At 40.1% G+C, this 26,148-nt stretch overlaps 2 protein-coding genes across 4 annotated transcripts in view; one reads left to right on the top strand and one right to left on the bottom strand.

The window, feature by feature from the left end:
• The window catches only part of LOC112463264 (proto-oncogene tyrosine-protein kinase ROS), a 36,098-nt gene extending 13,941 nt beyond the window's left edge, over positions 1–22,157 (bottom strand). For 2 of the 3 annotated variants that reach the window (XM_025029549.1, XM_025029550.1), the window contains exons 1-6: positions 20,841–22,157; positions 9,884–9,943; positions 3,265–3,324; positions 3,010–3,100; positions 651–874; positions 84–323 (exon numbers count right to left, since the gene is read on the bottom strand). In XM_025029549.1, the coding sequence (XP_024885317.1) occupies positions 84–323; positions 651–874; positions 3,010–3,100; positions 3,265–3,324; positions 9,884–9,943; positions 20,841–20,999 (834 nt within the window). In that variant the 5' untranslated portion in view covers positions 21,000–22,157. The remainder of the gene's footprint in view (positions 1–83; positions 324–650; positions 875–3,009; positions 3,101–3,264; positions 3,325–9,883; positions 9,944–20,840) is intronic. The other variant, XM_025029551.1, reaches the window with a different exon arrangement.
• Positions 920–2,992, top strand: LOC112463268 (cAMP-dependent protein kinase catalytic subunit beta-like). The gene is made up of 2 exons (XM_025029553.1): positions 920–1,594; positions 1,782–2,992. Exons 1-2 carry the CDS (start codon positions 1,238–1,240, stop codon positions 2,499–2,501), a joined length of 1,077 nt encoding a protein of 358 aa, XP_024885321.1. The 5' UTR covers positions 920–1,237; the 3' UTR covers positions 2,502–2,992.
• Positions 22,158–26,148: the final 3,991 nt, after the last annotated feature.

The raw sequence follows: 26,148 nt of genomic DNA, 5'->3' as shown, positions 1-26,148 counted from the left end.
GATCTGTGCGTATGCCAGAAAATGTAGTTCTGCCGTAGGATAAACGTGTCTCTAAACTATATATAATCTGGCGTGGCGTGTACCTTAAGCTGGGACTGTTTAGCCCCTCGCAGACGCAGGACATAGGACAAAAGTGGGCCGTTTGTGAATGGGCCCGGTTTCCAAGACACAGAGACGCGGTAGCTGTCTACCGTCGCCGCTCCTACAATTACCGGTGCTGATGTCGGTAGACCGTCCGCGTACGTTAATATTACCACGCTCGGCGCTGAGACGATCGGTTCTGGATTGTGCTGCGACGATTTCAGAAGCAGCGCTACGCGAAACTGCAAACGCCAGCGTTCGTTCATGAGAGAAGTACTTTATTCTCCCCGCAAGGAGAGAAAACAGTTCAACAATTTAAGAGCATGCCACCTAAAGTCTACATCGAGCCTAGATTAACGGGCGTTGGCGGAATCTATCGGAGGTAATGGGCATTTTATATGTTTCGTTAATATATAAATAATTCATTTCACTGTTACGAGTGAATAGAATAAAAAAAAATTAATCCTGTTTGTGGATTCTTCGTTTCCTTGTTCAGTTACCGCTCTTCTAGTTCGTGAAGTATAGTTCTACCTGACTCTCTTTTCGTTTTTTAACCGACTTCTACATACCCTGTATTTGGTGTACGGCTGCAGGTGCTTGACCAATATCTGATCACCTTCGTCCCACGACTGTTTCCGGCAATACTGCCACGTCTCGGCTAATTCCTCGTACCTCCATTGCACCAAGTATGAAATGCCAGCGCGTCTGTTTACACCTTTCCATTCGAGGCTGAGCGACGTCGCCGTCAACGAGTCCGCGACTAACGCCGGCGCCGGTGGGGTGCCGATTTCCTCTGTTCATTATAAAGAAAGATTTTCCTTTGGTATAGAAAAGACTATGCAGTAATTCAGATGCAAACAAATTATTAATTTTATTTATATTTACAGATAACATGTGCGTGTGTCTGTGATACATTTGTACATACATACACATGTGTGTGAAAATAATTATAGAAAAGAGTTTAATTTTTGGTCTAGATACTCGAAATAATTATAGAAGCAACGCAACGATCTAATGCAATGGCACTATAAAAAACAACATACGATCATATCGTCACTTAGAGCAATTGAAACAGTATGCCCTGTCATATCATATCATTTTAACCCTCCAATTCGGAGGTTAAGCGTTAAACACGTTTTGAACGCTCAACACACGAATGGTCGACACGGAAAGAGAACGAATGTTCAAGGAATACAACGAGATCCTGGACGGCCTGAAGACGGCGTTCATGGAGAAGTGGAAGACGAAATTGGACGATAACGCGAAGGTAGACGACTTCGAGCGTTTCCGAACCGTCGGCACCGGTGCCTTCGGCCGGGTCATCCTCGTTAAACACAAACCGACATCCACGTACTACGCCATGAAGATTCTCGATAAAGCGAAACTGGTGAAGACGAAACAGGTGGATCACACGCATAACGAAAAACGGATCCTGCAGTCCATCAACTTTCCCTTCATGGTCTTCATGGAGTTCTGCTTCAAGGCAAGGGTCGAGAATTATAGCAACGACATTGCTAATCCATCGAGTCTCGCAAATATAGCCTGATTTTCGAATAAACTTATTTTTTTTTACTGCAAGGATGGAAAATTTAAATATAAAGATGGAAAATTAAATTATCCATCCTTACATTTAATACAAATATTTAAAATTCTCGTAAAACAGACGCGTAAACATGCTCTACTTCAATCCCCGTATCAAGGATAACTCGTACGTGTACATGGTGCTGCCGTTTGCGCAGGGCGGCGAGATGTTCACCCATCTCAGGCGTATGGGGAAGTTCGACGAGTCGCTAGCGAGATTCTACGCCGCTCAAGTGGCCCTAGCCTTGGAATATCTGCATCACTGCAGCCTGATCTACCGGGACCTGAAGCCGGAGAACATCCTGATACAGAACTCCGGCTACATCAGGATGACCGATTTCGGTTTCTGCAAGATGGTGGACGGTCGCACGTGGACGTTGTGCGGCACCCCGGAATATCTGGCGCCGGAGGTGATCCTGTCCAAGGGCTACGGCAAGGCCGTCGACTGGTGGAGCTTCGGCGTGCTGATCTACGAGATGAACGCGGGATACCCGCCTTTCTACGCGCACGATCCAATGAAGATTTACGAGAAGATTGTCGCGGGCAAGTACAAGTTCGCGCATCACTTCGGCGAGGAATTGAGAGACATACTGAAGAACATCTTGCAAGTGGATCTGACGAGAAGATACGGCAATTTGAAAGACGGTAGTATGGACATCAAGAAGCACCGCTGGTTCCAATCTATCGATTGGATCGAGATTTATCATCAGAAAGTGCAGCCGAGCTTCATTCCTCATTGCAGTAATAGCGGTGACACCAGCAATTTCGATCATTACGACGAGGTCCCGCTCGAAATCTCCTCTTTTGATCAGTACGGTAAGGAATTCGCGCATTTTTAGCAATAATGCTGGCAAACCAACATAAAAAAAATAAGAGATTAAGGTTGATTGTGCGTGAAAATATTTTTAAGTATCTTTTACCTAAATCCGGATTTAAATTAGTTTACGATAACAATAATTAATCAACAATATTCTTCAAGCATATGAGAACAACATGTAACAGCATGTAATAACGTAGAAAGAGGAGGAAAGAACGAGAAGTACATAGATCAATAATGTGCGTTTTTTTAATTTATATATATTACCTCTTTTCGCGTAAGTGTTCCGTGTATAAATATATAATTGGTTGCATAGAATGGTATTTAACTGTAAGTTTGAAGCATTCTCGTCTTACGTTGGCAACAAATAAAAATGTTCTTTACCCTGATAAGATTTCTAATAGTAAAAATTAATTCTATATACTCATACAATATATAAATATATTAGGTATACTACTGTCGAATAATTTGCGCGTGATTTATAATTTTAAATGAAAGACACATCAAAGAGCCGAAAGATACACAGTTACCTTTGAGCTGCTGGAAGTAACGATTTAACGCGTCATGGCAGCCCAAAACGCAGTACAATTCTTTCGGCGGTAACAATTCCTGCGTTCCATTCTGCGAACACACATCGGACTAACATTAAGCGTTTGTCTTTCTAAAATTAGGAAAATATTACGTAAAACGGCCATGCGGAACACTACGTTACGAGCATAGTGCGGCTTTACGTAAGTTTCCCCGATAATAAATGTCATAAAAATAAAAATGGCAGCGATACTAACGCAAACAGCCTGGCAACTTGTGTCGAGCGCCTGTTCCCATGCTTCACAGCCTTTTGTACACTGCAACAATAAGCATAAAGATAAGAAAACGACAGTAGAGATATCCTAATTCACGTATTCGTAAAAGGAGTGAATCCAGTCTTTTTGTATCTTGCAAAAAATTGAATCTGGACCAGGAATGCAAAGAAGACGGTTCATATTTGATCTTCTTTCCTATAAAACGCGAAATAAACACATTACATCATATTCTTTTCATTGGTTTCTTCTTGCTTAGAATCTATTTTAAATTTTTTCGAACAGCGTTATTCTCGTGTAAATTTAGACTTTGTTAGTCATATGCTAGATAATATTCACAGATAAAATATCCTAAAATATAAGTGAGATAAGTATTTTTAGCTTGTACGACAAACTTTATCTATTATCTATTCGCGGTTATTTCGTCTGAGCACAATTGCTGTTTCGTCTGGACATTTCATAATTCTGGGCATGAACGCTCCACATTGGATTTGTGGAAAATCGACCTGTCCGGCGTGCATCCTTCCGCCGAAGGCCGTCAAACGTTCTAACAATTTGTTAAAATGCAGCTCCGGAAGTGGCCGAACAATGGGTCACATTATCCGGAGCGAAGTGACATAACTCGTCGTGCCGCTACGCGGCGAAACCGTAATTTTTCGTAGTCGCGTCCGATCTCGGCCTGCGTGGCACGTGTCTCAAGTAACGCCCACGTTCATAAGACGCTCGTTGCGTGGTACCATGTCGGGCATGGATTTGCGAACTGAAGTTTAACGCATTAACTTTCTGCACGAGAGGATGTGGGCATTTGTCGTCGACAACAATAAGGCAGCTGTAGCCGAGGACGCGTACGGCTCAGCTTCCATCGCGCCAATACACAGTTGTTTATCTTGCGGTTTCCCGACGCGGCTCTTTCGGCCACGGTAATCTCTCGAAAATAAACCCCAACAGAAGACTCATTTATATCAGATGTAAAAATATCTAAATGCAAAAACTTTTCTGTAAGTTACTTCATAATGATTAAGTTGATATATGTTGAGTGACACATATTGTTATATTGATTTTTGTATTAATTTAATTTCTTCACCTAAATTTAGTATTATTGAATATTACTGTGCATACAAGGGTAAACGAATAAATATTAATTACGAAAAGTGAGTGATCAAAGGCGGATTGAAGGCACTGAACTCAATGCTCTAACTTTGCTTTAAAGTTGTTCTTTTGAACATAAGGAATTTCTTTCTCAATATACGGAACAGAGATATGTAAGTGTCATTGAGTTTTTAAAGAAAACAGAGTAGAAAATCCATTTGAATGTAATTGGAAGTATAAATATACAGGAGCGACTTGTCTCGAGTGCCTCGACTGCAGACCTCGATAAATCTGTAAACATTTGGAACATTTCGATCATCGCTGTCACTTTTTTGTGAACTTGTGCAACTAAAAGATTATGATTTAATTTCGTAGCTTCTATCGTAAAGATTTCAATCGAAACAACACTTTTTATAAAAGAACAAAATCTTTTTCTTGATCTTTACGTTTTCCTTTCATTTCATCGTCGCAATTTTATCGGTTTTAGTAATAAATATAGGTGTAATTTCGTAACATGTAGTGGAAGATCTATTTTAACGTCCGGATACAAGAGGTGCTATTTAGCAATTGGCAGACTGATCGGCACTCCGCTCAGTTCGAGAGGCGCCGCATATAAATAATACTGCACTCGGCATTACGAAATAATAAGCAAATTGTATCGTACGAGAAACCTAATTTCCTTGAACAAACTGTGACGTATTATTATTAATTTAATCCCACAATTGAAATTAATTAAAATTTGATTACAAATTAATTTTTGTTAAATATTTTATTCAATTTTAAATCAGTTTTGTTTTTGAGAAAAATGCAATGACTACCTAAAAAATAAAATTAAAAAATCAGTCTGAGATAATGACATGGATATTTTTCAACCGATATTTCTCGTCGCTGGTCTTACATCATATATATTTACTGTCAAAACACACACGAGCGAGATGTTTACGAATTCTTTCTCGACAAAATTATAAGTATCTAATTATCTAATTAGATAATTATTAAATATAATAATTAATAATTATTTAAAAGTATATTAAAACATCCACATATTTTCTACATAAAAGATTGTGTTTAATTACTAAACGTAAAAAATCCAAGATAAAGAATGATTAAAAACGAAGACATGTTCAGACTACTTCGGAGTCTGCTCTCTTAATAATAAACTTATGTTTAATCTTTATTAACAGTCGCTTGATGTTTCATTTCTCAACATGTACGTTAGGTTTCAAGCGCTTACTTTGTATTCGTATTTCAAAAAGATATATAAGTCTTTAACGTGAACTGTGGACGAACTTTCGAGACGTTCGTCGCATTATGCGCTCATAACAAGGCGTGCGCGTACGATGGTGTTCGAGGGTATCACATAGGTCAGCTAGTATGAAAAGTCCGTCGATGGAAAGGAACCTCCAACACCAGATAAACGTTATTAATAATCATTTGTGACGCTGAAACTCTACGACATTTCTGGTAAATCATCGAAGCGCGAGTGTCACATCTCAAATCGTACTCGTTAATTTGCTGTCATAATTAAAATTATTTACGTTAATCGCAGAATTATGTCAACGGTACCTAGTGAGTTTAATACATTTTAAACTGATAAAAAGTACTCGTAAATCCTGTTGTTGCTACATTTAAAGTTCAGAGACTGTTTAAAAAGCTATAATATTTTATTTACTTAAATTTCAACTATATATTATATACATAGGTATACAAATATTATATATATATATATATATATATATATATATATATAAAATGCAATATTCAAATATGCAAACACTTATTTGCATGTTTGAATTAAATACAAATGTTCGAATATGTATGGTATCAAAATTTGCCTTGCAATTCCAGAAGTCACGCCAAAGCGTAAGACACTTATTTTACGTACGTTTTCTTATCGTACGAGTACTCCGCCACGCTGAAAAAACTGTTGATTAATGTTTTATCTAATTTATGACCGCCGCGACATCGTTGTACAACTCTTTGCCCTTTTCGATGATTCTGATTAATTTACAGCTTATTTTTAGCAGATTATTATCAATTTATCTTTTTGTTCCTTAAAAAGAATATGTGAGTAATCAAGTCTTCTGTGAAGTAGAGGATATACGGATCCCGAGGTTTAATTCGCTACGACGAGCATCTGGGCGCTTTAATTCGACGTGCCTCATCAAATATAGGTTTTTAAACGATCTAGCTATCCACAATGAGGGTTGACAAAACTATCAGACAGTAGAAAATGGCTGAGCCGAGCGGCTCGGCGCGCAGCGGCCGCTAATTTCTCACTTCCTCATTAAATCCTCACCGGGTATTATGCCCCCAGCTGGGCCCTCCCTCCACACACACACGCGCGGCTCCCCGTAGATCGTAGATCTTCGTCCTACCACGGACGTGCATCTATCTGTCTTCTCCTCGTTTTGCTTTAACCCCATTTACAGACTTTCAGTCTGGCTCTGCAACCATTATCGAGCGGAGAGGAAAAAAGGTAACCGAATACAGCGCCTCGGATCGTCTTAATTCTTTAATGTATTTATAACGAGCTGCTAATTTACATGCAACCGATTACCGGTGTCAGATCTTCCAGTAAATTCTGTTAAAAGATCCTCTTGTCTCTCATCGATTATCTCTGATCATTTTTCACTGTATCTGCCATGTTTTATATATCATAATATATATTAAAATATGTAGTAAAGTGTATTAAAAACGTTGTAGTATTAAAAATTATTATATATTTTTGTTCATACTTTATTTAAAACGCTGTGCAATTTTTTGGATATCCCAACGGTGATCTTAATAATTTTTTAAATAATGATATGGTTAAATGAATTCCGATTTAAATAATTATGATAATGACAGATATCGCGCTAAATAGTATAGTAAAACTTTTTTCCATTTATTACTTCATAGTAGTAATTGGGATCTCGTGTAGTTAGTATCTGGCAATCTTTACGTTCAGATTCAAGGCAGCAATTTTCAAGTCAAAGTGGCTTCTGGCAGTAGTCACTGTCAAGCAGAGACATTTGTATGGATACCCCGCTGTGTGTGTCGGTGGTCCTCCACTTTACTACGTTGTCAGACAAACACACTCGACCATCTGGTTTTTTGGCGCACGATACACGGAAGCAAGTGTTTAGTTTGTTCGTATGGTTTATGTATTTCTCGATACATACCTAAAGTAGGAAACCACGTGAAACGTATCGTAAGAAAAACATTTTAGATTTTTAATCTTTTATTTCTCGAATTTGATTTTAACATAACATATAAATATTTTAATTTAGTTTGATACGTTTTGTTTTTATTATTTACCGCAAGAAGCACGTTTTATAAATTTTATTTCGAATAAAGATTGCAATTTATTAATTATAAACTCTCCGTAGGGAGATCGGAAGTAGTCATCGACGAATATTTCCGGAGGCGAGCGCAGGGGACACAAGGTTACATTAATATCCGAGAGCGAACCGAAAAAATGAGAGGGCGTCGAACAAAAGAAATTCCAGTGGTATTAATTCGTCGTTATCGACCTGTGAAATTACCGGAAGAGACGTAAAGTCAATCCGCTAATGTTGGTGAAATGAACGTCGAACGCGATGACAAACACGCAGTATACGCTATATCGATTAATTAGATAAATTACCTACGTATAGATGGATTTCTAAAAATAAATTAGTAATATATATTTTTCACTTCTTTCTTGGTGCATATATAAAAGACAAAACAAAACATTTTCATTACGTTCTATATAATAATTAAAAGAAACCGAAAGTAAATGGTGCAATTCAGGCGCAAGTTAAAAGATAAAAGGTCATATAGAATCGAAAGTTTCGTACAAAATAATTTTCTCAATCCAAAGAACGCGATAGCCGAAGACTAAAGTGGGTCGCGCCGAAGCGCGTAAATGTCTAGCTAGGATCGCGCGAAGCGTCTTCCTACACCTACGTCGCCTCAATCCGTTACTCGTACGCGTTACTGGCGACTTACGAACCGTGAAACGAGCCGAGGGAGGAAATCGTTTTAAGCGCAATTCGCGCGGTAATTCGTTTTCCAGGTCCCGCTTCGCAACGCGTGCAACAAACGTCGAGCCGCGCGCGATATATCCCGAGCGGCCACGAATACCGCTCATTGATGACCGTGTTTTTTTTTTGGGAGACACGACAATTAGGCACGCCAGAATCCTTTCTGTCCTCTCTTTATGGAGTTAATTATCCCGCTCGTTCCCTGTCCTGGAGACACGCGTTACTGGATATCCTTCCGGTCCCCTGAGAGTCCTTTTGGTGTTTCACTCTCGCTGGAATGTATGTTTTTGACCCTTTTGAAATACTAAGTTAATGATAAGATGGAAAGAAAATAAAAAACATTTCCTTTAATTGTATTAAGTCTAACCTACGGATAGTAAGACATTTTACTATCTATTCGGTTCTTATAATTTTTGCTATAAAATATAACTTTGTGGAAACATCTTTTTCTCTATAAATTTACAATTTTTTATAATTTTATATGGAGAAAAATTTCAGGTTTTTTCTCTAACAAAACAATTACCTCCAAAAAATGTTTGGTTTATTACTACGACGAATTTAGATCCGTCTTCCTCATTATCAATTAATTTTAAATGCAGTCTAATTGGTCTCTCGTCTCTTTCTACAAAAGTAAACACTGACAAAGGATCAGCCGTACTTATTTATCTCGTCGTATGGAACTCGGAAATACGGCACAGGCGCGACTCCAGTCACTCTCTCAATTTCCCCGTTTTTCTCGTTCGCACTTCCGTTTCGGGCGGAAAGGAACTGAGAGAGAGAAAACGGAGAGAGAGTGCGCGACAGCGAGACGGACGAAGCGCGAGAGAGTGAATCCGGAGTCGCACGGTAATTTGGCGACATCCGCCATCGGTCGCACTTGTACGCGATCCAATTTAAAAGCACACGAAGCCGTACCAGAGAGCAAGTGAGAGAAAGAGAGAGTGACCGGGCCATTCTTTCATTCGTACGCGCGCAATGCGCTTCGTACGTACGCACGTTGGTCCCATTCATCGACGGGCGCGCGTAGTTTTTTTTTATTTGCCGTTCACCATCTCCGCCGGCGTCGCGAGTTAGGAGCTGCGGGGGCCCCCTGGGACACCAGCGGAAGTACTTTCATTGTAACGAGGGACCGCCGTCCCTTCGTTTTTCGTCTCCGACGTCCGCACCGGTCATTTGCGTATATCGCACCATCCCGCCAGGACGATTATTATCCCAAACTTTGTTATGTAGTATCGCATGCGATTTTATCCCCGGACAAGACAAACAACCCTTTTACAGAAGCCCAGGAGAAAGAAGCATATCTGTTCCCCGATATCCTTCGTCCGATTTATCAATTATTCCCTTTATATGAATTGTATAGGGAATACATGTTCAAAAGCCCCGTGAATACCCCGTATGGTAGCAAGGAACGTGCGAATGGGAAACTTCGCACGGAATTCCAACGTGAATCATTTGCACACCCCCAGACATTCGATGCGAATAATTTGGATACGCGCGGAACTTCTTACCTGATCGATCTTGCATCTCACGCCGCATCCTACCTCCGAGCTCAGGTCGTCCGTTCGATTCTGGAATCAAAAGAGATATCTCGTTTTAACCGTATAGTGTCTTGCGAAACTTAGGCCCAGTTTCACAAGTGTCGGTTAACTTTTAATCTTAGATTAACTCATTCTTCGTCTCTTTCTAAAGGGGACGTTAGAAGGAGACAAAGAGTGAGTTCTAAGATTAAAAGTTAACCGACACTTGTGAAACTGGGCCTTAATGATAGAATGAAATACATATCATTTCAACACGTTAGATCGTTCATTTTCAAGATACATGGAATCATATTGACATGTCTATACCGTATCTGCGATACGCGATCGTCGAACACGGAGGGGCCGCCGTCAAGCGACGCAAAAAAAAAAGAGAGACATCGAACGCAACGACGCGAGCGGAGCGCGATTATGTTACGCGCAGGGGCGGCGGAAAATAAATTGAATCGCTTGCCGTCTTTAAAAGACGTTAAACTGTTCCATCCGGTTCAATTGACACCCCCGGTGCGCGTGTGTATTTGACGCGGCGCGCCGGAATGAATCGCCGAATATAATCGTCAACCAAGGTGCCCGGCCCTCCTCCTCGCGCCCTCCATCAGCAGATAACGCGCGCGCTCGTTACAGCGGCTGCACCTGTAAGTACGTTACGCATTTCCGGGGCACAGGTGCACGTCCGGCCTCTCGATGGAACCGAGAGTAATTGGAAAAGGCCGGTCGAGCGCGCCGAGAGATCGGCGGCGGCGGAGGGAGAGCCGAGCGCAAGTAGAGAGGGGTGCGAAGCGAACCGTAGTCGCTGGTTACCGCCATGGGAATTTTGGACGTCGATTTGTTTGACCGTCATCTAATTATCATAACGCATTTGACTACGAAATAGGCCCCACCTGCGGAATGCAAATTCGTGTTGCTGGTGAGAACGGTAACCAGTTGAGGGATTTTTAAAATTCACGCGAGGTCGTATGTTCTCATTATATATTATTAGTAAAGATTTTTTTTATATTTGACTTAACTGGCTATCTTTATTAATTATAACGATTGTTTCGCAATAAATTCTTTGCAGTAATTTTAAATAGGATGCTTATATATGTTTTGGCATCAAAGTTACATCGATTGAGAAGTACCAAAACTCATGGTCAAAATGTCGTGACAATTGTAATTGAATAATAAATATGTTTTCTTCACTGAAGATGGTCCAAAGCGAAGGACCGAAATGTTTGTTTTTTTATATGAATGTTTAAATACATTTAGATTTGTCGTCTTGATACCGGCGTTTTGGCTCTCATTTGCCTATATTGTACGTGTTTGGTGATTGTAATTGACCAAAACCAATGGTCACATTATCGTGATGATTAGTTGATTAGGTATAATTAATAAAGATAGCCAGTTAGGTCGAATATAAAAAAAATCTTTACTGCAGTTAATTATTCACTAGCGAAATAAAAGTTACTGTGATTTGGTCTCATTATATTATATTTTTAAAATATCTGTAAACGTATCGACGAAGATATGAAAAATTGCTTTCCTATCAAATTTTCGTTCAAGTATTAAATTCTAAAGTAGCGCCGTCGCATGTTAAACTCGCGCGCAGTAATTTATACACGGCCAACAGCCGTAAACACTCATTTATATGATTAGTCGGTCAAGTCGAGTATACCGTTACATAAACGGAACGTATCGCAAATTAAACATTATAGTTCTTCACGTTAAAATTAGGTGTCTTCTCTGTTCTTCGCAGAAGCGGCCGTATACGAACGTGCATCTCCCCGCGAACAGCCGTGCGTGTTTTACGGCGGTACATTTAACTTCGAATTTCCGTAATTGGATAATTACGGAATTGCGCACGGCAAATTACCGCCAACTGAAATTTCCGCGGAAGCGACAATAATAATCGAGAGTTTCGTGAGCGACGCGGATACGCTCGTCGCGTGTTTTTCTCGCGCGTACATACAAATCGCTCGCGAGCAACGGCGAGTTCACCGATAAGGGTTAACCGGGAGACGGAGATAATGTTTTTGCGTACTATCTCGTCTCTTTCTCTCTCTTTCGTGAATGTATCAATTTTACGACGGTTTTTCTTTTTTTTTTTATTTATTCCACTCGCGGCTTTCGTCTCGTAGCAATATCTTCCCGGCGCGGCGCGGCGGCGTGGCGGAGCGTCGTTTAACTTTGCGCTCGATTAATCAATCCGCTTCGCGCGTCATCGAGAGACCTCTCGGACGTGTGTTGCACTTCAACGTATTTATTCTTAGGTATCTCCTCGCCGAATGTGTATTTTTCGCAACGTCGATTTCGTGCCGATATCTCAGTAACGTTACGCCAAGTTCACGCCGATTTAAAACGTAATCCTATCGAAGCCTAATGTTGATTCTTGTTTATTTCGTCACAAATTACTTCGAATTTTTTCGAGGAAAACAGAGATAATATAGAAAGTAAAATATAGAGTATTTGAGGGAGCAAATTTTCTTGTTCCTTTAATTTCGACTACAATTTGCATTTTTGATTCGCGTCGCTGCGTAATACACGGAAGACGACGTACAAATTATCGTGTCTTTTCTAAAATTTCTCTTTTATTTCTGATCCAGGAAACTCTTCTGCATGTCAAATTATTTTTTTTTTTTATCGAGAAGGAAGCTGTGCAGGAAGCAGTTAATAGGGCAGTCGTTTCTCTTGGCAAACAATTCCTAGAAAACGTGTCTCTCTTCGATCGCAAAAGCAATTTGACAGAATGATTCGGCTTCTTCGTGATTAGTTCCCTTCGTCTTCTTCAATTAATTCCAACGGGGCGACCCCTCGTTAACTCGATTTATCTTTTTTCGCGAGTGCTTCCGTTCTCACTGCGAGTTCCAACGACGAGTTCGTCTTAGAGAAAATGGGGGAGACAGGGAAATCACCTGTTAGAAGAACGGCTTTATCTGATCTAAAGTAATCGACTAATGCATATATAGGTGCCCGTCCTTCCGCACGTCCTTCCGTCGTGTCCAACGTCTCCGTCACGCTCGACGACGCCGGCCAACTGTTGCGTCTTCCCGCCGACTCGACATAATCTTGAAGACGGAAATAATAGCGGGTGTCGAACACGGAAAGTTCTACCATATACGGAAACGCATGTTCGCCATTCGGTTAAACGGCGCTAGGATTCCATCGTGAACATTCCTGAGCCCGGGAAATACCTTCCCTCTTCCCATTCCCAATAATTGTGCACGCATATTTGTCATTTAATTGTATTCATGCTGCTTTTCCTTCTTTCACCATTGTTAATTTTTAACACGTCCTTTTGACGCCAATGGACAACAGTAATAAAACTGACAGATGTGACTACTTCTTTTAATTATTCTCTTTCTTGTTCTATTTGCAAAACAAAGCTGAATAAAGAATACAGATTTTTGAAGAAATAAAAGATTGCAACACAAGACATGTTGTAATGAAGGCTGCATAAGGACCGAGCGAGCACCTCCGAAATATAGTTGTACCGCGGTGAGAGATTGAAAGGAGCAGCGGGGGTACTTGATACCCGTCGACGAAATAATACGACATGGACATGTTATTTTGCACGCGCGCAGCGCACTGTTTCAAGTTTAAGGTAAAAGGTGTCGAGTTTTTTCCTGCGGTCACCAACGTGCACGGTCGCACGGTGTTGGATGTACACCGGCCGGTGTCCACTCGGTTGGAACAGCGGTCTAAGATCGAGCATTGCCTTCGACGACCAAATCGTCGATGTTCCAAGAGAAACACGGTGTGGGTAGGCAAACTCTTGAAGATTACAATACCAAAATGGAAAAATCGTGGCCTTTATCGCGAAATATCATTCGCTACGAACACTGAAGATATTAAAAATTTCGTCAAAGTGTAATCAAAAATTGTACTCCAAAAATTTATGAATATATATAGGGAAAAAGTAAGCAAATTCGAGAAAACTATAGTAATCGTGAGAGTTCGAAAATGCATGGTTTCGTTTAAAAAAATGAAGATCATGTTCAAATCTGTGGGAGTTATTTGGGTGGCTGGTCTTAAGTGACTCACTCTGTGTATCAAAAAACAAACTTATGTATCAGAAAAACAAAGATTGAATTCCATTCTTTTCATTTGCAGTATCATAATTTCTTTCAAAACTTTTTTAGAATATTTTATATAGAATAATTTAATAGAATATAATTTCTCAGATACGCTTTTACAAGCGTATCATATGCATTTTCTTTACATGTTTACTAAAAAGATGTCGCCGGTGTCATTCGAATGCACGCAAACATTTTCTTCTACGAACCAAGTCAATTATTCTCATATTACAGTGGGAATTGAGAGAATAGACATCGCGATTGAACCTGCAGTTATTAACGTGACCAGGAAGTTCTCCTACCTTCGATTTCGTAATCATCACGCGCATTTTAATTATATCTGACGTACATTTATTTAATTACGCTATCTCATTGTCAGTTGCACGTGACAAAATTCGAAATTATTACTTATATATATGTAATATTTTATATTTATTTGTACAATAATTTGATAAGTATAACAGAAATAAATAAAACAGAAATTTAAATAAATCGATATACTTGTACATAAGTGTAATAAGAAAGTTGTAGCGTCAAAGATTATTTTTAATTTTTTAAATATCACCAAATGTCAGAAAAATTTTATTTTACTTTAATATGAAATACGATACTAAATTACGATCGTGCAATTTCATAAAGAGTTAAGTTTTACAGTGCAAATAATTCACTGGGAATCCTCTACTCGGGATCAATTCGACAATTCGAATTGTGGAAGCGATTAGACATTTATGTACATCCTGGCGTGACTAATGCGTCCCGACAAAAATCATACCGGCGATCGTTTTCCGTGAATGAAATCTGCGATGTTGGCGTGGCGTGAATTGAATGGAGCGTAATAAAAATTGAGACGATGATGTCGTCACGACAGGCCGACCCCGTTCAGCCGTACGAGATGAGAATCTGGGTTATCGTCGACCTTAAGTGCATCGCAGCTAATCCTAATGCGATTGCGAGAAGACGCTGCCGTCGAGACGCGCTTCCGGCGCGTCGCGTTCGCGCTCAGCGATTTTTATTCTCTATAAGCAAGCGATCTCAGAATAAATAAAATATTAAGACGCGCCCCCTCCCGCGCAGTCTAGATTTCTGAGAAAAGGGGTGTCGCCCCCTCGCCATCTCACGCGATTAATCTTCCTCGGTATTTGCTCTAATGCAGCCGACTTGCAGTTGCATACGGGTCTCCGGTCTACCCACATCCATTTTACTAAGTTCGGAACGTTTTCGTGGAGTTACCACAAAGGGGGAAAAAAACCCTCATAGAAGTGTTGAATTGAATTGATGATCCATTACGTTCTGTCGCCGACAGATCAAAGATTTCTATCTAAGAAAACGAAGAGTGAAAATCCCGTTAAAATATCAATGTTCGGTTTACAATGATATAGGTACTGATCTCATGATTTGTTCTATCGATAAGCGTCGATCTGCAACTCGAAACATTCTATTTTCGTTTAGGAGTAAATAGATTTTTATTACCTTCCTCAAAGCTACAATTGTACGCTTTACTTGTTCTTCTGGGTTGTGTTATTACGTTTTTTAACGCAAACAAATCCTGGGAAATGCCGTGCCGACCGCTCTCAACTGACGTCATCCCAATTAAAACGCGTTATACACGTTGACACATATACGTCGGACATGATCAGCCGCGCGCGGTTTCAAGCGGGTAACGAGTGGCAGCTGATGTTTTTAACTTAACTTTTGGCCTTAGAGCTAATTAATAAAATTGGGAAGGCGTCCCACCGTCCATCTTCTTGGATATTTGACAAAAGTCTCATTATTCGCGCACTTTCCCCCTCGACTCGAGAAAACACTGACTTTCAGCATCTCTTATCTTTTGTCGAACGCGAAATTGTTTATGTAAAATACTCTTTATACGATATACAAGTCGATTTCTCTCGCGTTTCTCGCGTTAAAGTGAGATAATGCGAACGATCAGGCGCGTCACGCGCTTCAGATTTGCGTCACGATTAAAGGTGAAATTCGCACGATTATCGATGCGCCGCTAAGCGAACCCCTGCCGTTGTAGGTGAGAGGATGTGGCCGGCAGGAAGTTCATTGTATATGGCTACACATATAATGTTGCATGCCGGACGATCCTGCATATTCGACGTAACATCAGGCTCTCGTCGCGCGAGAATCCGGGGAATCTCGTTTGATATGCTGTATTTTGAACGCTGGAGCGTGTTTATTTGTCTTTTGTTTATGCCAAAGTATATCATTCTCAAGATAATTATTTTTCCAGAATTTCAGTTATCTGATAAGAAGAATCAGAATTTGAACTTCATCTTTTTAATTTGTGCTTTTAATGGTTTTTTATCTCGTTTAGTCATACAAACAAATTTTTCACATAAGTAAAGTTTTTTTGCACGCTTCTGTTTTAAAGTATATGTCAGTCGAAGATTCAGAAATATTTATGTTCGCTCACAGTTGGCTGTTTAAATTATGTGTTAACAAGAACGCGATACTGATGTTTGGTCGAGAAATTCGTAACAATTGTTTCTCGTTAATAAGAAGATATATGCTGTTAGTATAATGTATACAATAAGTACGTAAACAAGTACGCAGTACGTAAATAAGTATGTGATAAGTACATAAATACGCAATAATTACGTAAAGAAGATAAACATCATATCATCATTACGACAGTTTTTGCGTATTAATAATTAGCTAATATTAATTTAAATTGTTCCTAGTATTATAACATTTTTTAAATGCCTAATTAATTAATAATAACAATTTTTTTAAATATAACTATATATTTTTTAAAATTTATATTTTAATTTTTTGATACACTTCTTTAATCAAATCGTGTATTTAATATTCAAATATGTATAATCATTCAATTAATACAAGAGTTTACAAGTTCTTGCTGACCAATTAATTTTTTAAATATTAAATAGTTTAAAATCTTTTTTACTTTTGCGTAATAATTTCTTTCGATATTCCTGTTTTGACCAGTTATCTCCGTTGATGTTACAACGTATTTAAAGCCGGTGTATTAGACAAATCACATATCCCGAGCGACATCGGAGAAATGAAAAATCATTTATTATGCTAAGTAGGAGTTATCGTACTGATTCGAGATTTGAACGTCAGGGCCGATGTTCAAAGCATGGATGACTGAAAAAATTCCTTATGGATGTTGTGCAAGCTTAAGGTCATCTTCTAAGCATCACCTTGAGATAAGAACTTTACTAGGCTTATGTGTTTAGTATAAATAATACGCGCGCCTGTTTTCACATCATTTTTAACAGACAGACCGCTTTAAAAATTTTTAGATATATTTCTCGACAGTAGACGACATTAAACAACATGAAACATGTAAATTTGTTTTGTATCTGAAGCAGGAAAAAATTGTCCCCTCTACTTTCAAAGTTTCTTACATGAAAACACGTCGACAGAATTAAAGATATTGTAATAGTGCAAGCAATATAAGCAATAAGGATATAGCGCATTGTTATTAAAAGATGCTATATTTATCCACATTTATCACAGAGGTTAAACGTTCGATAACTTAAAGATTGCATAAAAAATTGATTTTAAGTTAATCACAAAATGCTCTTTGAAAGAGCGAATTCTTTCCGGTTTGCACTTTTTTTTCTGTCGCACTGATCTTTTAATTGTTATACAACAGGAATTTAACAGTGATTATGAGAATTGTGATTAGGGCTTATAAATTATTTCATGTTCTACCTGCAGGAAGAAATACTGGACCAAAACTATTATCGCGTGACCCCGAGCTCTTTTCTTCTCATCATTTGAAGACGAAGGGGGAAAAGATTATTAGTAAGAGAGTGAGTTATGCACTATAGATAAGGGATCGAAGAAAGTGATTTTTTGTGGATCACGCTTCTTCCTTTATCGGGCGGCGCGGCGGCAGAATAATTGATTCGTCAAGCGCGCGAACGAGAAAGGGTTGTGATTCGAGAGTTCGATGACTTATAATATCGCGCTGTCGTAAAACTAATTAGTAAATATTAATTCTTCCGCTAGTTCGCGCGCGGCCTGCATCTATTCGTCACGAGAGATCGAGAAATAGAGTGTCACAATATGTAAAACATTAAGATTAAGTTGCATTAAATCTAATAGTAATAATAATATAATTAAAGATTAGTTTAAACGTACTCATTAAAATTATTTTACTTGCAATCGTTCCAAATTATTTCTTATGCTGTTAATTTGTATTGCCAGACATTGTCGATAATCACGTAAAAAAGCATTGTTTTTAATTTGATACTTATGGATCTTTGAAATAATTGTCATATGCTCTTGTCGAAATAATATGGAACTAAGGAAAAAATTATCGTTTTGTTTGATATGTAAGGATGACACATAACTGAGAAAAAACGTCCGGATTGCACACAAAGTTGAGCAACGATCTGATACCAGAATGCACGTTGGCGGCGATCTTTTTGAGGAGAGTTAAATTGATAATTGGTACCAATTTCGTTCTCGTCAATTGTCAAACGCATTGATTAAAACCTTTTTCATGCCGAGGCCTTTCGCACGCTGTCGCAATGGATCAGTTTACTTTGCTACTTGAAAGCAACGAAGTGAAAGTAAAATTTAATGCTGATCGCTATAAACATATACTCTTCGTAAAATTTGAGCGTGTATAATTTTTATCTCATAAAAGTTTCACTAGAAATTTACGACATTAATTATTCCAGCAAACGAAAATAATACGTATTACGAAAAATGTAATAAAGTGCAGGCTTAAAAATTTTCAAAAATTGTGTTTATGCTTTTTATTGACGTTTTCGTAATATCTAGAATAATCTTCATATAAATTAATAAGATTATATTAATTATAAAGAGAAAATAATAAACTATAAATAATTCGAAAAATTCGTATCGTGCGTGGAGTTGTGGTGCGCGATACGACAATGCGATCGGTCATATAATTCATGTAATGAACAATAATCTGAGACGAAGGCGGCGCGCGACAGAACGACGTTTTCGTCCTTCTTCGTAAGAAAGGGATTAGATGGCCCTGTATCCGTTACGTGCTCGTCTTTCATCCTCGACGCTATGCTTATGGGCTGCCATGATGCGCCGTCGTGTAGTTAAGTTAATTAATGAATGGTACAGTCGGGCTGGAGAGTGGACTTAAATTGATACGTCCTTCGCCGCTCGCGCACAGCCATTTTCGTGCCATCGTCGTCGCTCGGCTTGCAACTGGGGATGCTTAGGACAGTATCAAAGTGCATCGATACTTTTTCTTTTGTCCTGAGCATTTTTGACATCGTCATTTCATTTTCGATATTGAGTACCAACGTCCGGAGGGCACGTGAGAATGTATAGAAAGTAGAAATCGCCAGATAAAGAATTAATAAAATAAATTTGAAATCTGTTATGTATATTTTTTATAATGCGTATTATTTGCATTGATATTTGTTATTTTCCTTGATTATCGCAATTGTCAATGCTGCTAGGTATGTCCCTGTTTATAATAGATACAATCTGATCAGAGATTATATACATTATATTACATTCAATTTCAATGTTAATAAGGTTTTTATTCATTTACATTGAAATTGAATGTAATATAATGTAATCTGATCATATTGTATCTATTATTTTAAACAGAGCTACGCTTTTGCTGAGAATGACGGATAGGATCGGTGCGCTTGCGATATTCAAACAAAAATATCGGGATTCTATCAAACTTAAGCAGGTCTACTCGAGGTAAGTGATTTTCTTGCGCTTCCGACAAATTGACAATTCAATGGGAAAAATTGCGTCACGGCCGCAAGGATACGCATACGTGCGTTGCATCGCCGAGGAATGCAACTAGGTCGCCGGTGCGATAAATCGACTCACCGACATAGATTTTGAATATCACAAAGCGCCAAGATCTTTAAATATTCCTCATTAATTAACACGTCGCGTCGACGACAATACTCGCGCTTGACGTGAAAGCCGATTAGACTGCGAGTAAAAAGCATTTGGCGAACACATAAAACGTCATTATACATCTATCCAGAAAAATGAAGAGTTTATTTGCAATAAAATTTATATTTTGTTAAGAAACAAATAATTTTGTGATTTTCAAGGAATATAAAGTCAGAATTCCAACTCATTTTAGTTAACTTGAAAAGCTATATAATAAGATCAAAATTATTTATAGTACTCCTATAAATTAATAGAAAATTAATATACAATTTTTTATATATTATTTATAATTATGAATAGATATAAACGTATATGTACATCGCTACAATATTCAAATATTTCTTTAAATAGAATTAATCAGCTGTATTCGATCATCACGTGTCGTATTTATTAAAGTTACACTATTATTAATATTATATCTGTACGAATTAAAATAACCGTGTCTTAAGAAATGTAGCGTACATTTACACAACAAGACAGTACGGTTAAAGGTAGCCATAAATTAGACTGATAAGCGCGAAAAATTTCGTACAGGCCAAAACATCGTGATCAGTTCGCAAACGCGCAACATTGCAGCTTATCAGCTATCCATTAATTTCGATACACATTGCAGACCGGAGTCAAACAAATAAACTGTCGCCTCATTACCAAAATTGCTATCTATTATCGGTTTCCATTTTGCTCGTGCAAAAAAATACATTCGCGCCGTTTCTTATCTCAGCGAAAGTAGACATATTCCGCATTGGAATACGCGAGTCGCAATTAAACGTGACATTATTTCTTTCATAATGTTGTCCTAAGAGCAACATTAGGAGTACCATTTTTAAAAGTGACTTTCATCAGGAGAAGAAACTGCTCTCCCTAAACTTTAGAGTCTCTTTCTCCCGACACGTAAAACCTTTTAGCGTTATATTCGATTACGCAGGTGTCGATTATTTACTCGCGCCCTGATATCTATAGCTTCTTCCTATCGCACAGTCGAAATCTCCTACCTGTGTAAAGTCTAGGTCCGGGCATTTGTAGGCGCATTTCTCCTGGAGGGTGGTCGGCGGAAGAACGACGCGGTCCTCCAGATCCTCCGGCAGGACGGCAACGGCCGTTCCTGCCAGCACCAACACCTTCAGCAGAAAACATAATCCCGTTCCTAACATAATAACCCCCTCCCCCCCCGTAGATTCTTGCGCACGAATCAGCTCCCGCGCGATTCCCCGGGTCGGCCGGTTCAGCTGCCGATGGTCATCGCTCCTCTCTCGATCCTCTCGACGATCCGCGAATGAGACGCGCTAATCGAGACGATGCCTCCGCATGGTCCCCCGGCGGATCCTTCGACGACACGTCGCGACGCCCGTCGTCGTTACGTCACGTGCCGCGGAGGTCACGTGCCGAGCGATCGCATCAGCAAGTGCGTCGGAGTTGCGGACCACAGATTGGCTACTTCCGCTAAATATCCGGTGAAAAATGACGGGGGAGACCCCAGGCGTCCTGGAAGAGCGCACGTTGCGCAGTTATCTCTCGCGAGGTAGATCCTAATACCGCTGTCAAATTATTTGAATAACAATGGAATCCAGCGTGAGATCATTCGCATCGTCCGAGCACACGCGCGCGAACGCGCCGCTATCAATTTTTCTCGTTATCGCGGGGAGACCGTTTTCCACGCGCTCGCCTCATGGAGCTCTTTATCTCCCCGATGTTGTATTCTCCGATTTTCCTCGCGATGTCTCCCACGATCGAATAACGGAACTGCGGAAAAGCAAATAATCGCGCTGTTTTTCTCTCTCGATCTCACGACGGGAACCGATGACGCGCGTGCATCCGGTTGCACCCAAGGCAATGCAACACACGCTAATATAATCAGTCCCCTTCCGCGGTTTCTTTCAATCGGCGAAGCGATCGAGCGATAAGAAACGGGCAACGATCGTATCGGAAACTGCGTCGATCGAGGAACTTCGTCTTCGACGGCACCAGGCACAAAGTCCACCTTTGACTTTAGCACTGCGAAACTCGTTCTCCAAAAGTAGATCCTTCGCGGCAATGCTCCGCGGTGGTCGCAGGATCCTCCGTCACTTTTTCGCCGCGCAGATTCGAGCGCGAACTTCCTCACGTGATCTTCGACAAACTTTTAGCTTCGCGGAAACTCGCAATTATCGCGTTCGTTTTTTTTTTTTACCACACGCGCGCTCCGGAATTCGCTCTTTTCTCTCCTCGTCGTTCCCGACACGGTCCGTGACGTTCGCGTCACGCGGTTCGAGCCGAGCGGCGCGCAACGCGATCGCGCTGTTCGTGGCCGGCGAGCATAAGAGCAACTGACTCCGAATGGCCACTCCGGAGTCAACCATCCCCCACCATGCCACGAGCACCCTTATCTTGCCGTGCAGGCGTGCAGCGTGCACTCCGGTTGCGGCCAATTCGCCTCGGCGAAGGTACTCCGCGCGCTTCTGTGTGGGTATACCGGGAGCGCAAGAAAGGAACGATCCGCGGAGAGATCCGAGAGATCCGTCCATTCCATTCGTGCGGTACCGACTAGTAGTTGGCTGGTCAATTGGCAGATTGACCTGTTCTTACTATCCTCGTAAACTTTCATTCATCCATTCGCACGTGCCGCTAGCTAGCAACCGATAATTATCTTGTCTAGGGGTTAACGGACATTCATAAATAATAACCCATCGCGAAAAGGCGAAGCGGGCCGAGTTGATTTTAGAGACTTTACACGCTTGTTACAGGATATCATAAGAATTGATTAAAAAAAATTCCAGCTTTGCGCCGTGAACTTCAATATCTAATCCCCTGACTCCCGGATTATAATCCAATAATAGAAATAATATTTTCTTAAAATATTAAAAACTATTTTTTTCTGCCGAGTCGCGGTAAACGAATACGTATCTTTTGTAGCTACATATGATTACAATGCAAAGTAGATTTTTTTAAGAAGATTCTTTCAAATATTCGTTACAGGGCACTAATGTTTTGAGATAATATTTAATGCCGCATATATTCCAATACTATAGATGGAAAGTAAAGCGACTTTCGTTCCTTAGTTGGTTCACGTCGCGAGTGATACAAAGTAAATTTGAACGTCAAACGAAATTCTTCCGTGCGGACCCTTCGGAGAAAAGTGCATCGCTCCAAAATCTATGTATCTTTGACGCCTAGGACTTGTTAATGATATCCCTTCGACCCTGAGAGGAATTTAAAGTTAAAACAAAGCCGGCCTCTTCGAAAAGAAGGAATCGATTCTGCTTGTGATTTTCATACAGCGCATCTCTAAGAATAGAAATAATAAAAAAAAAGCTACACGTAATAAAAATATTCACTTTTGTACTATATTAACCCGTAATATAATATTTTCTTTCTCATTTATCATTTTTAACGCATCTTAGGGGAAAAAAATTACAACGTAATTGTCGGCAAATTTAGGTTCAGTCTTGCGCTTCTGCGAACCCTTTAGCTCCTCATCGACTGTTATTCTTGTGAACATGTTTGTTAGCCGTGAGCTCATCAAAATGGTGATTTATTTCGACAGATTAAATCTGCGGGACAACGAGAGCCGGTCGCAGTATTTGTGGTGCCATTGTTAGCTGCGCGACGCTTCTTTCTTCAATGACCCGGAGGAGCTAAGTTGCCTCGAGAACGCATATAACCGATCGACTCAATCCTGGACTCGTACGTCGCGTACGCATCGAATTCAAAGACTCTTTTTCATGAAGATGCCACAAAAGCAGAAGCAAATATGTGTCGTTCAAAATACATCGTGTTCTCTTCGCGCGTCATATACGCGGCTATATTTGTAAAATCAACGTTTTTTAAATAAATATCACGGTATTTTTAGTAACACCGAACGTTTCAGTAATGTGGTAAACAGGGAATATTGTAGAAACATTGTAGGAATATTATACAAAGGCACAGACGTACAATATAAGGCAGAAATGTTCGAATCTAGAGACCGCGGTTATAACAAGGAAAGCTATGCGATACGAATGCGAGCCGGTCATGGTGAAAAAGTCCAGTTTAGATCTGCGTTAAAGTCTTAACGTGTTAATGTCTCGGCCGCCGCTTGACTTCGAGGCAGACGGAACATGTGCGCGAATTCTTGGTCTAGGTACGTCATATATCTGCCGCGTACAGAAATATGTATTATTTGTCTACACTGTAATTCTAACGGAGCTAAAAGAAGATCTTCCTTAGAAACGAATAGAAGATAGATTTCTATGTGATAATAATTATTAATTTCGAAGCGACATTTTGTAATGCATGGGTCACTTGTTGACTTATCATCGATGTCTTGAGTCAAATTATCGATTTTTTTTTGTTGCTTACATATACGGAAAGAACGGTTTTGCTAAAGTATCTAAAAATTTAGCAGATCTGAAAATAATTTCCTTGGACTATCAAAATAATTTTGTAGGACACTCAAGCTAGTTGTTAGAATGTCAAAACGCTTTGCAGCATTATCATCATGCTTGAACGTCCTAACGTAATTATTTTGATGGTCCAATAAATTATTTTCCGACCTGCGTCTAGCTATATTTTTAGATAATTCGGCGTAGAACCATTCTTTCCGTATCAAATACACAGCGACAGCGTTAACTGAATCAAAGGCAGGAAAGTTTTTCTCGCAGGAAAGCGATGAAGGCCTCTCGAAGATAACGGCATTAGCTTTTCCGTCCAGCACGCGCGGTAGGATCGACGCAACTAGAACGGATTAAGGATATAGCGTTTGTTGCTGGCGCATAGATCACGATGATGAGCCGTAACGAGTGCGTGTCGAGCGGCAGGGCGATCGTACGCGCATGGCATGGGGTACGAGCGCACGTCCGTGGACGACCAGGAGCGCGCGGCGATCCAAGTACGTACGCTCGCGCTCGCGCTCGCGCGATCGGGCCGAGCGAGTCGGAGCCGTTGGAGGTCGGAGGTGTATATTGGCCATTTCCGCAGGAAGCCCTAGGTAACCTGTAACCGCCATTGAGTTTCCAACTGAACGTGCCACGGATCTGTGCTATCGTCTCATAACGCGATACCGTGCATTGCGCTCTGGATCTCGCTCGCGCCCCCGAAACGTTAATTCTCGCCGATCCCCCCCTGCGCGCCCGATCCCGACCTTTCCACCGTGGCTCGCAGGAACAAGCGGTGTTAATTTCTCCCGGCCGATGTGACGGAGAATTCTCCGTTTTACATAATCCTCTTCATGATGTCTTCCGTTAAAAAAAGTGAAATTAGAGATATTCACTCGTAAATAGGTAGAACTAATGCGATAACATCAAATATTGATGTTAACTAACTCATCGAGATAGTATCGACGTTCGACAAATACGTGTAACGTATCGTAATTTGTGCGATAAAATCAGAGCAATTTTCCGAATTCAGTTCGATACAAAGTGTAACAAAATTAAGCTAATTGTTAGAGCGGAAGAGGGCGGAGAAGGGGATCGACTGTAACAACTGGCGGTTCAATTCGCGGCGGCGACTGCTTTGTTTTGCATGCAAAGCAATTGCTGGACGAAAAGAGCGGCTTTTAGGCGTGAGTCGTCTAGACAGCGCTAGATCCACCCCGCTCCGCTCGATACACCATAATTCGGGTCTATTAGGCCCAATAAAGTGTATAGAGAGGAGGAATGCGCCCTGAGCCAATGATAAATGCGATGTCCGTTGGGCCGTTCGTGCGCGAATGCACACGACATATGTGGGGTGCGGGTGGACACCTAATTTAAATTGAACGCAGCTATCGGGATTGTCATATCTCTATGGGCATATCGCACTTTTGCATTGGGAAGGCTCTTGAAAAAAAATTGCGATTGATCTTTAATCCTCCGCCTGTATGCATTTTTTTGTATCCTCGGAGTGTATACATGGGTCACGTTCGACGCTATTTTTCCCTACCTTAAAGTATTTTAAAAAATCTGAAAAAAATCATGAAACATCTGTCTGCATTGTAAGTTGACGATTTTATAGTTATTTTGATAAACATCGGTCATTTAATATTTTCTGGCAGGCTTGCAAGTTTTACAGTTACGAGCAGATATTTTGGTTTGGACGTCGTAAACCCATGTATACAGACAGAGGGATAATTTTGTCAAAATCTGTGATAAGATTGTCTTAATTTAATGACGCCCTATTTTCATTAATTCGTTGGACGTATAAATGTGTGTATGAAAATTATTCGAAAGTAAATATAGGCATTAATTAGCAATTTTTTCCATTTATCATGAGCGGTATGCTAAGTGATTACATAAATTTTCGACAGAGTCCGCCACGAATTGACGCAATTAAATTCCGTGTGGTCAGAGAGAAGCCTGAGAGACAGTG

Source organism: Temnothorax curvispinosus, unplaced genomic scaffold (assembly GCF_003070985.1).
Source record: "Temnothorax curvispinosus isolate PA1 unplaced genomic scaffold, ASM307098v1 QBEX01013138.1, whole genome shotgun sequence".
In the NCBI taxonomy this organism is placed as follows: domain Eukaryota; kingdom Metazoa; phylum Arthropoda; class Insecta; order Hymenoptera; family Formicidae; genus Temnothorax; species Temnothorax curvispinosus.
Note: the sequence above shows the minus strand (reverse complement) of the source record. Positions and strands in the feature narration are given on the sequence as shown.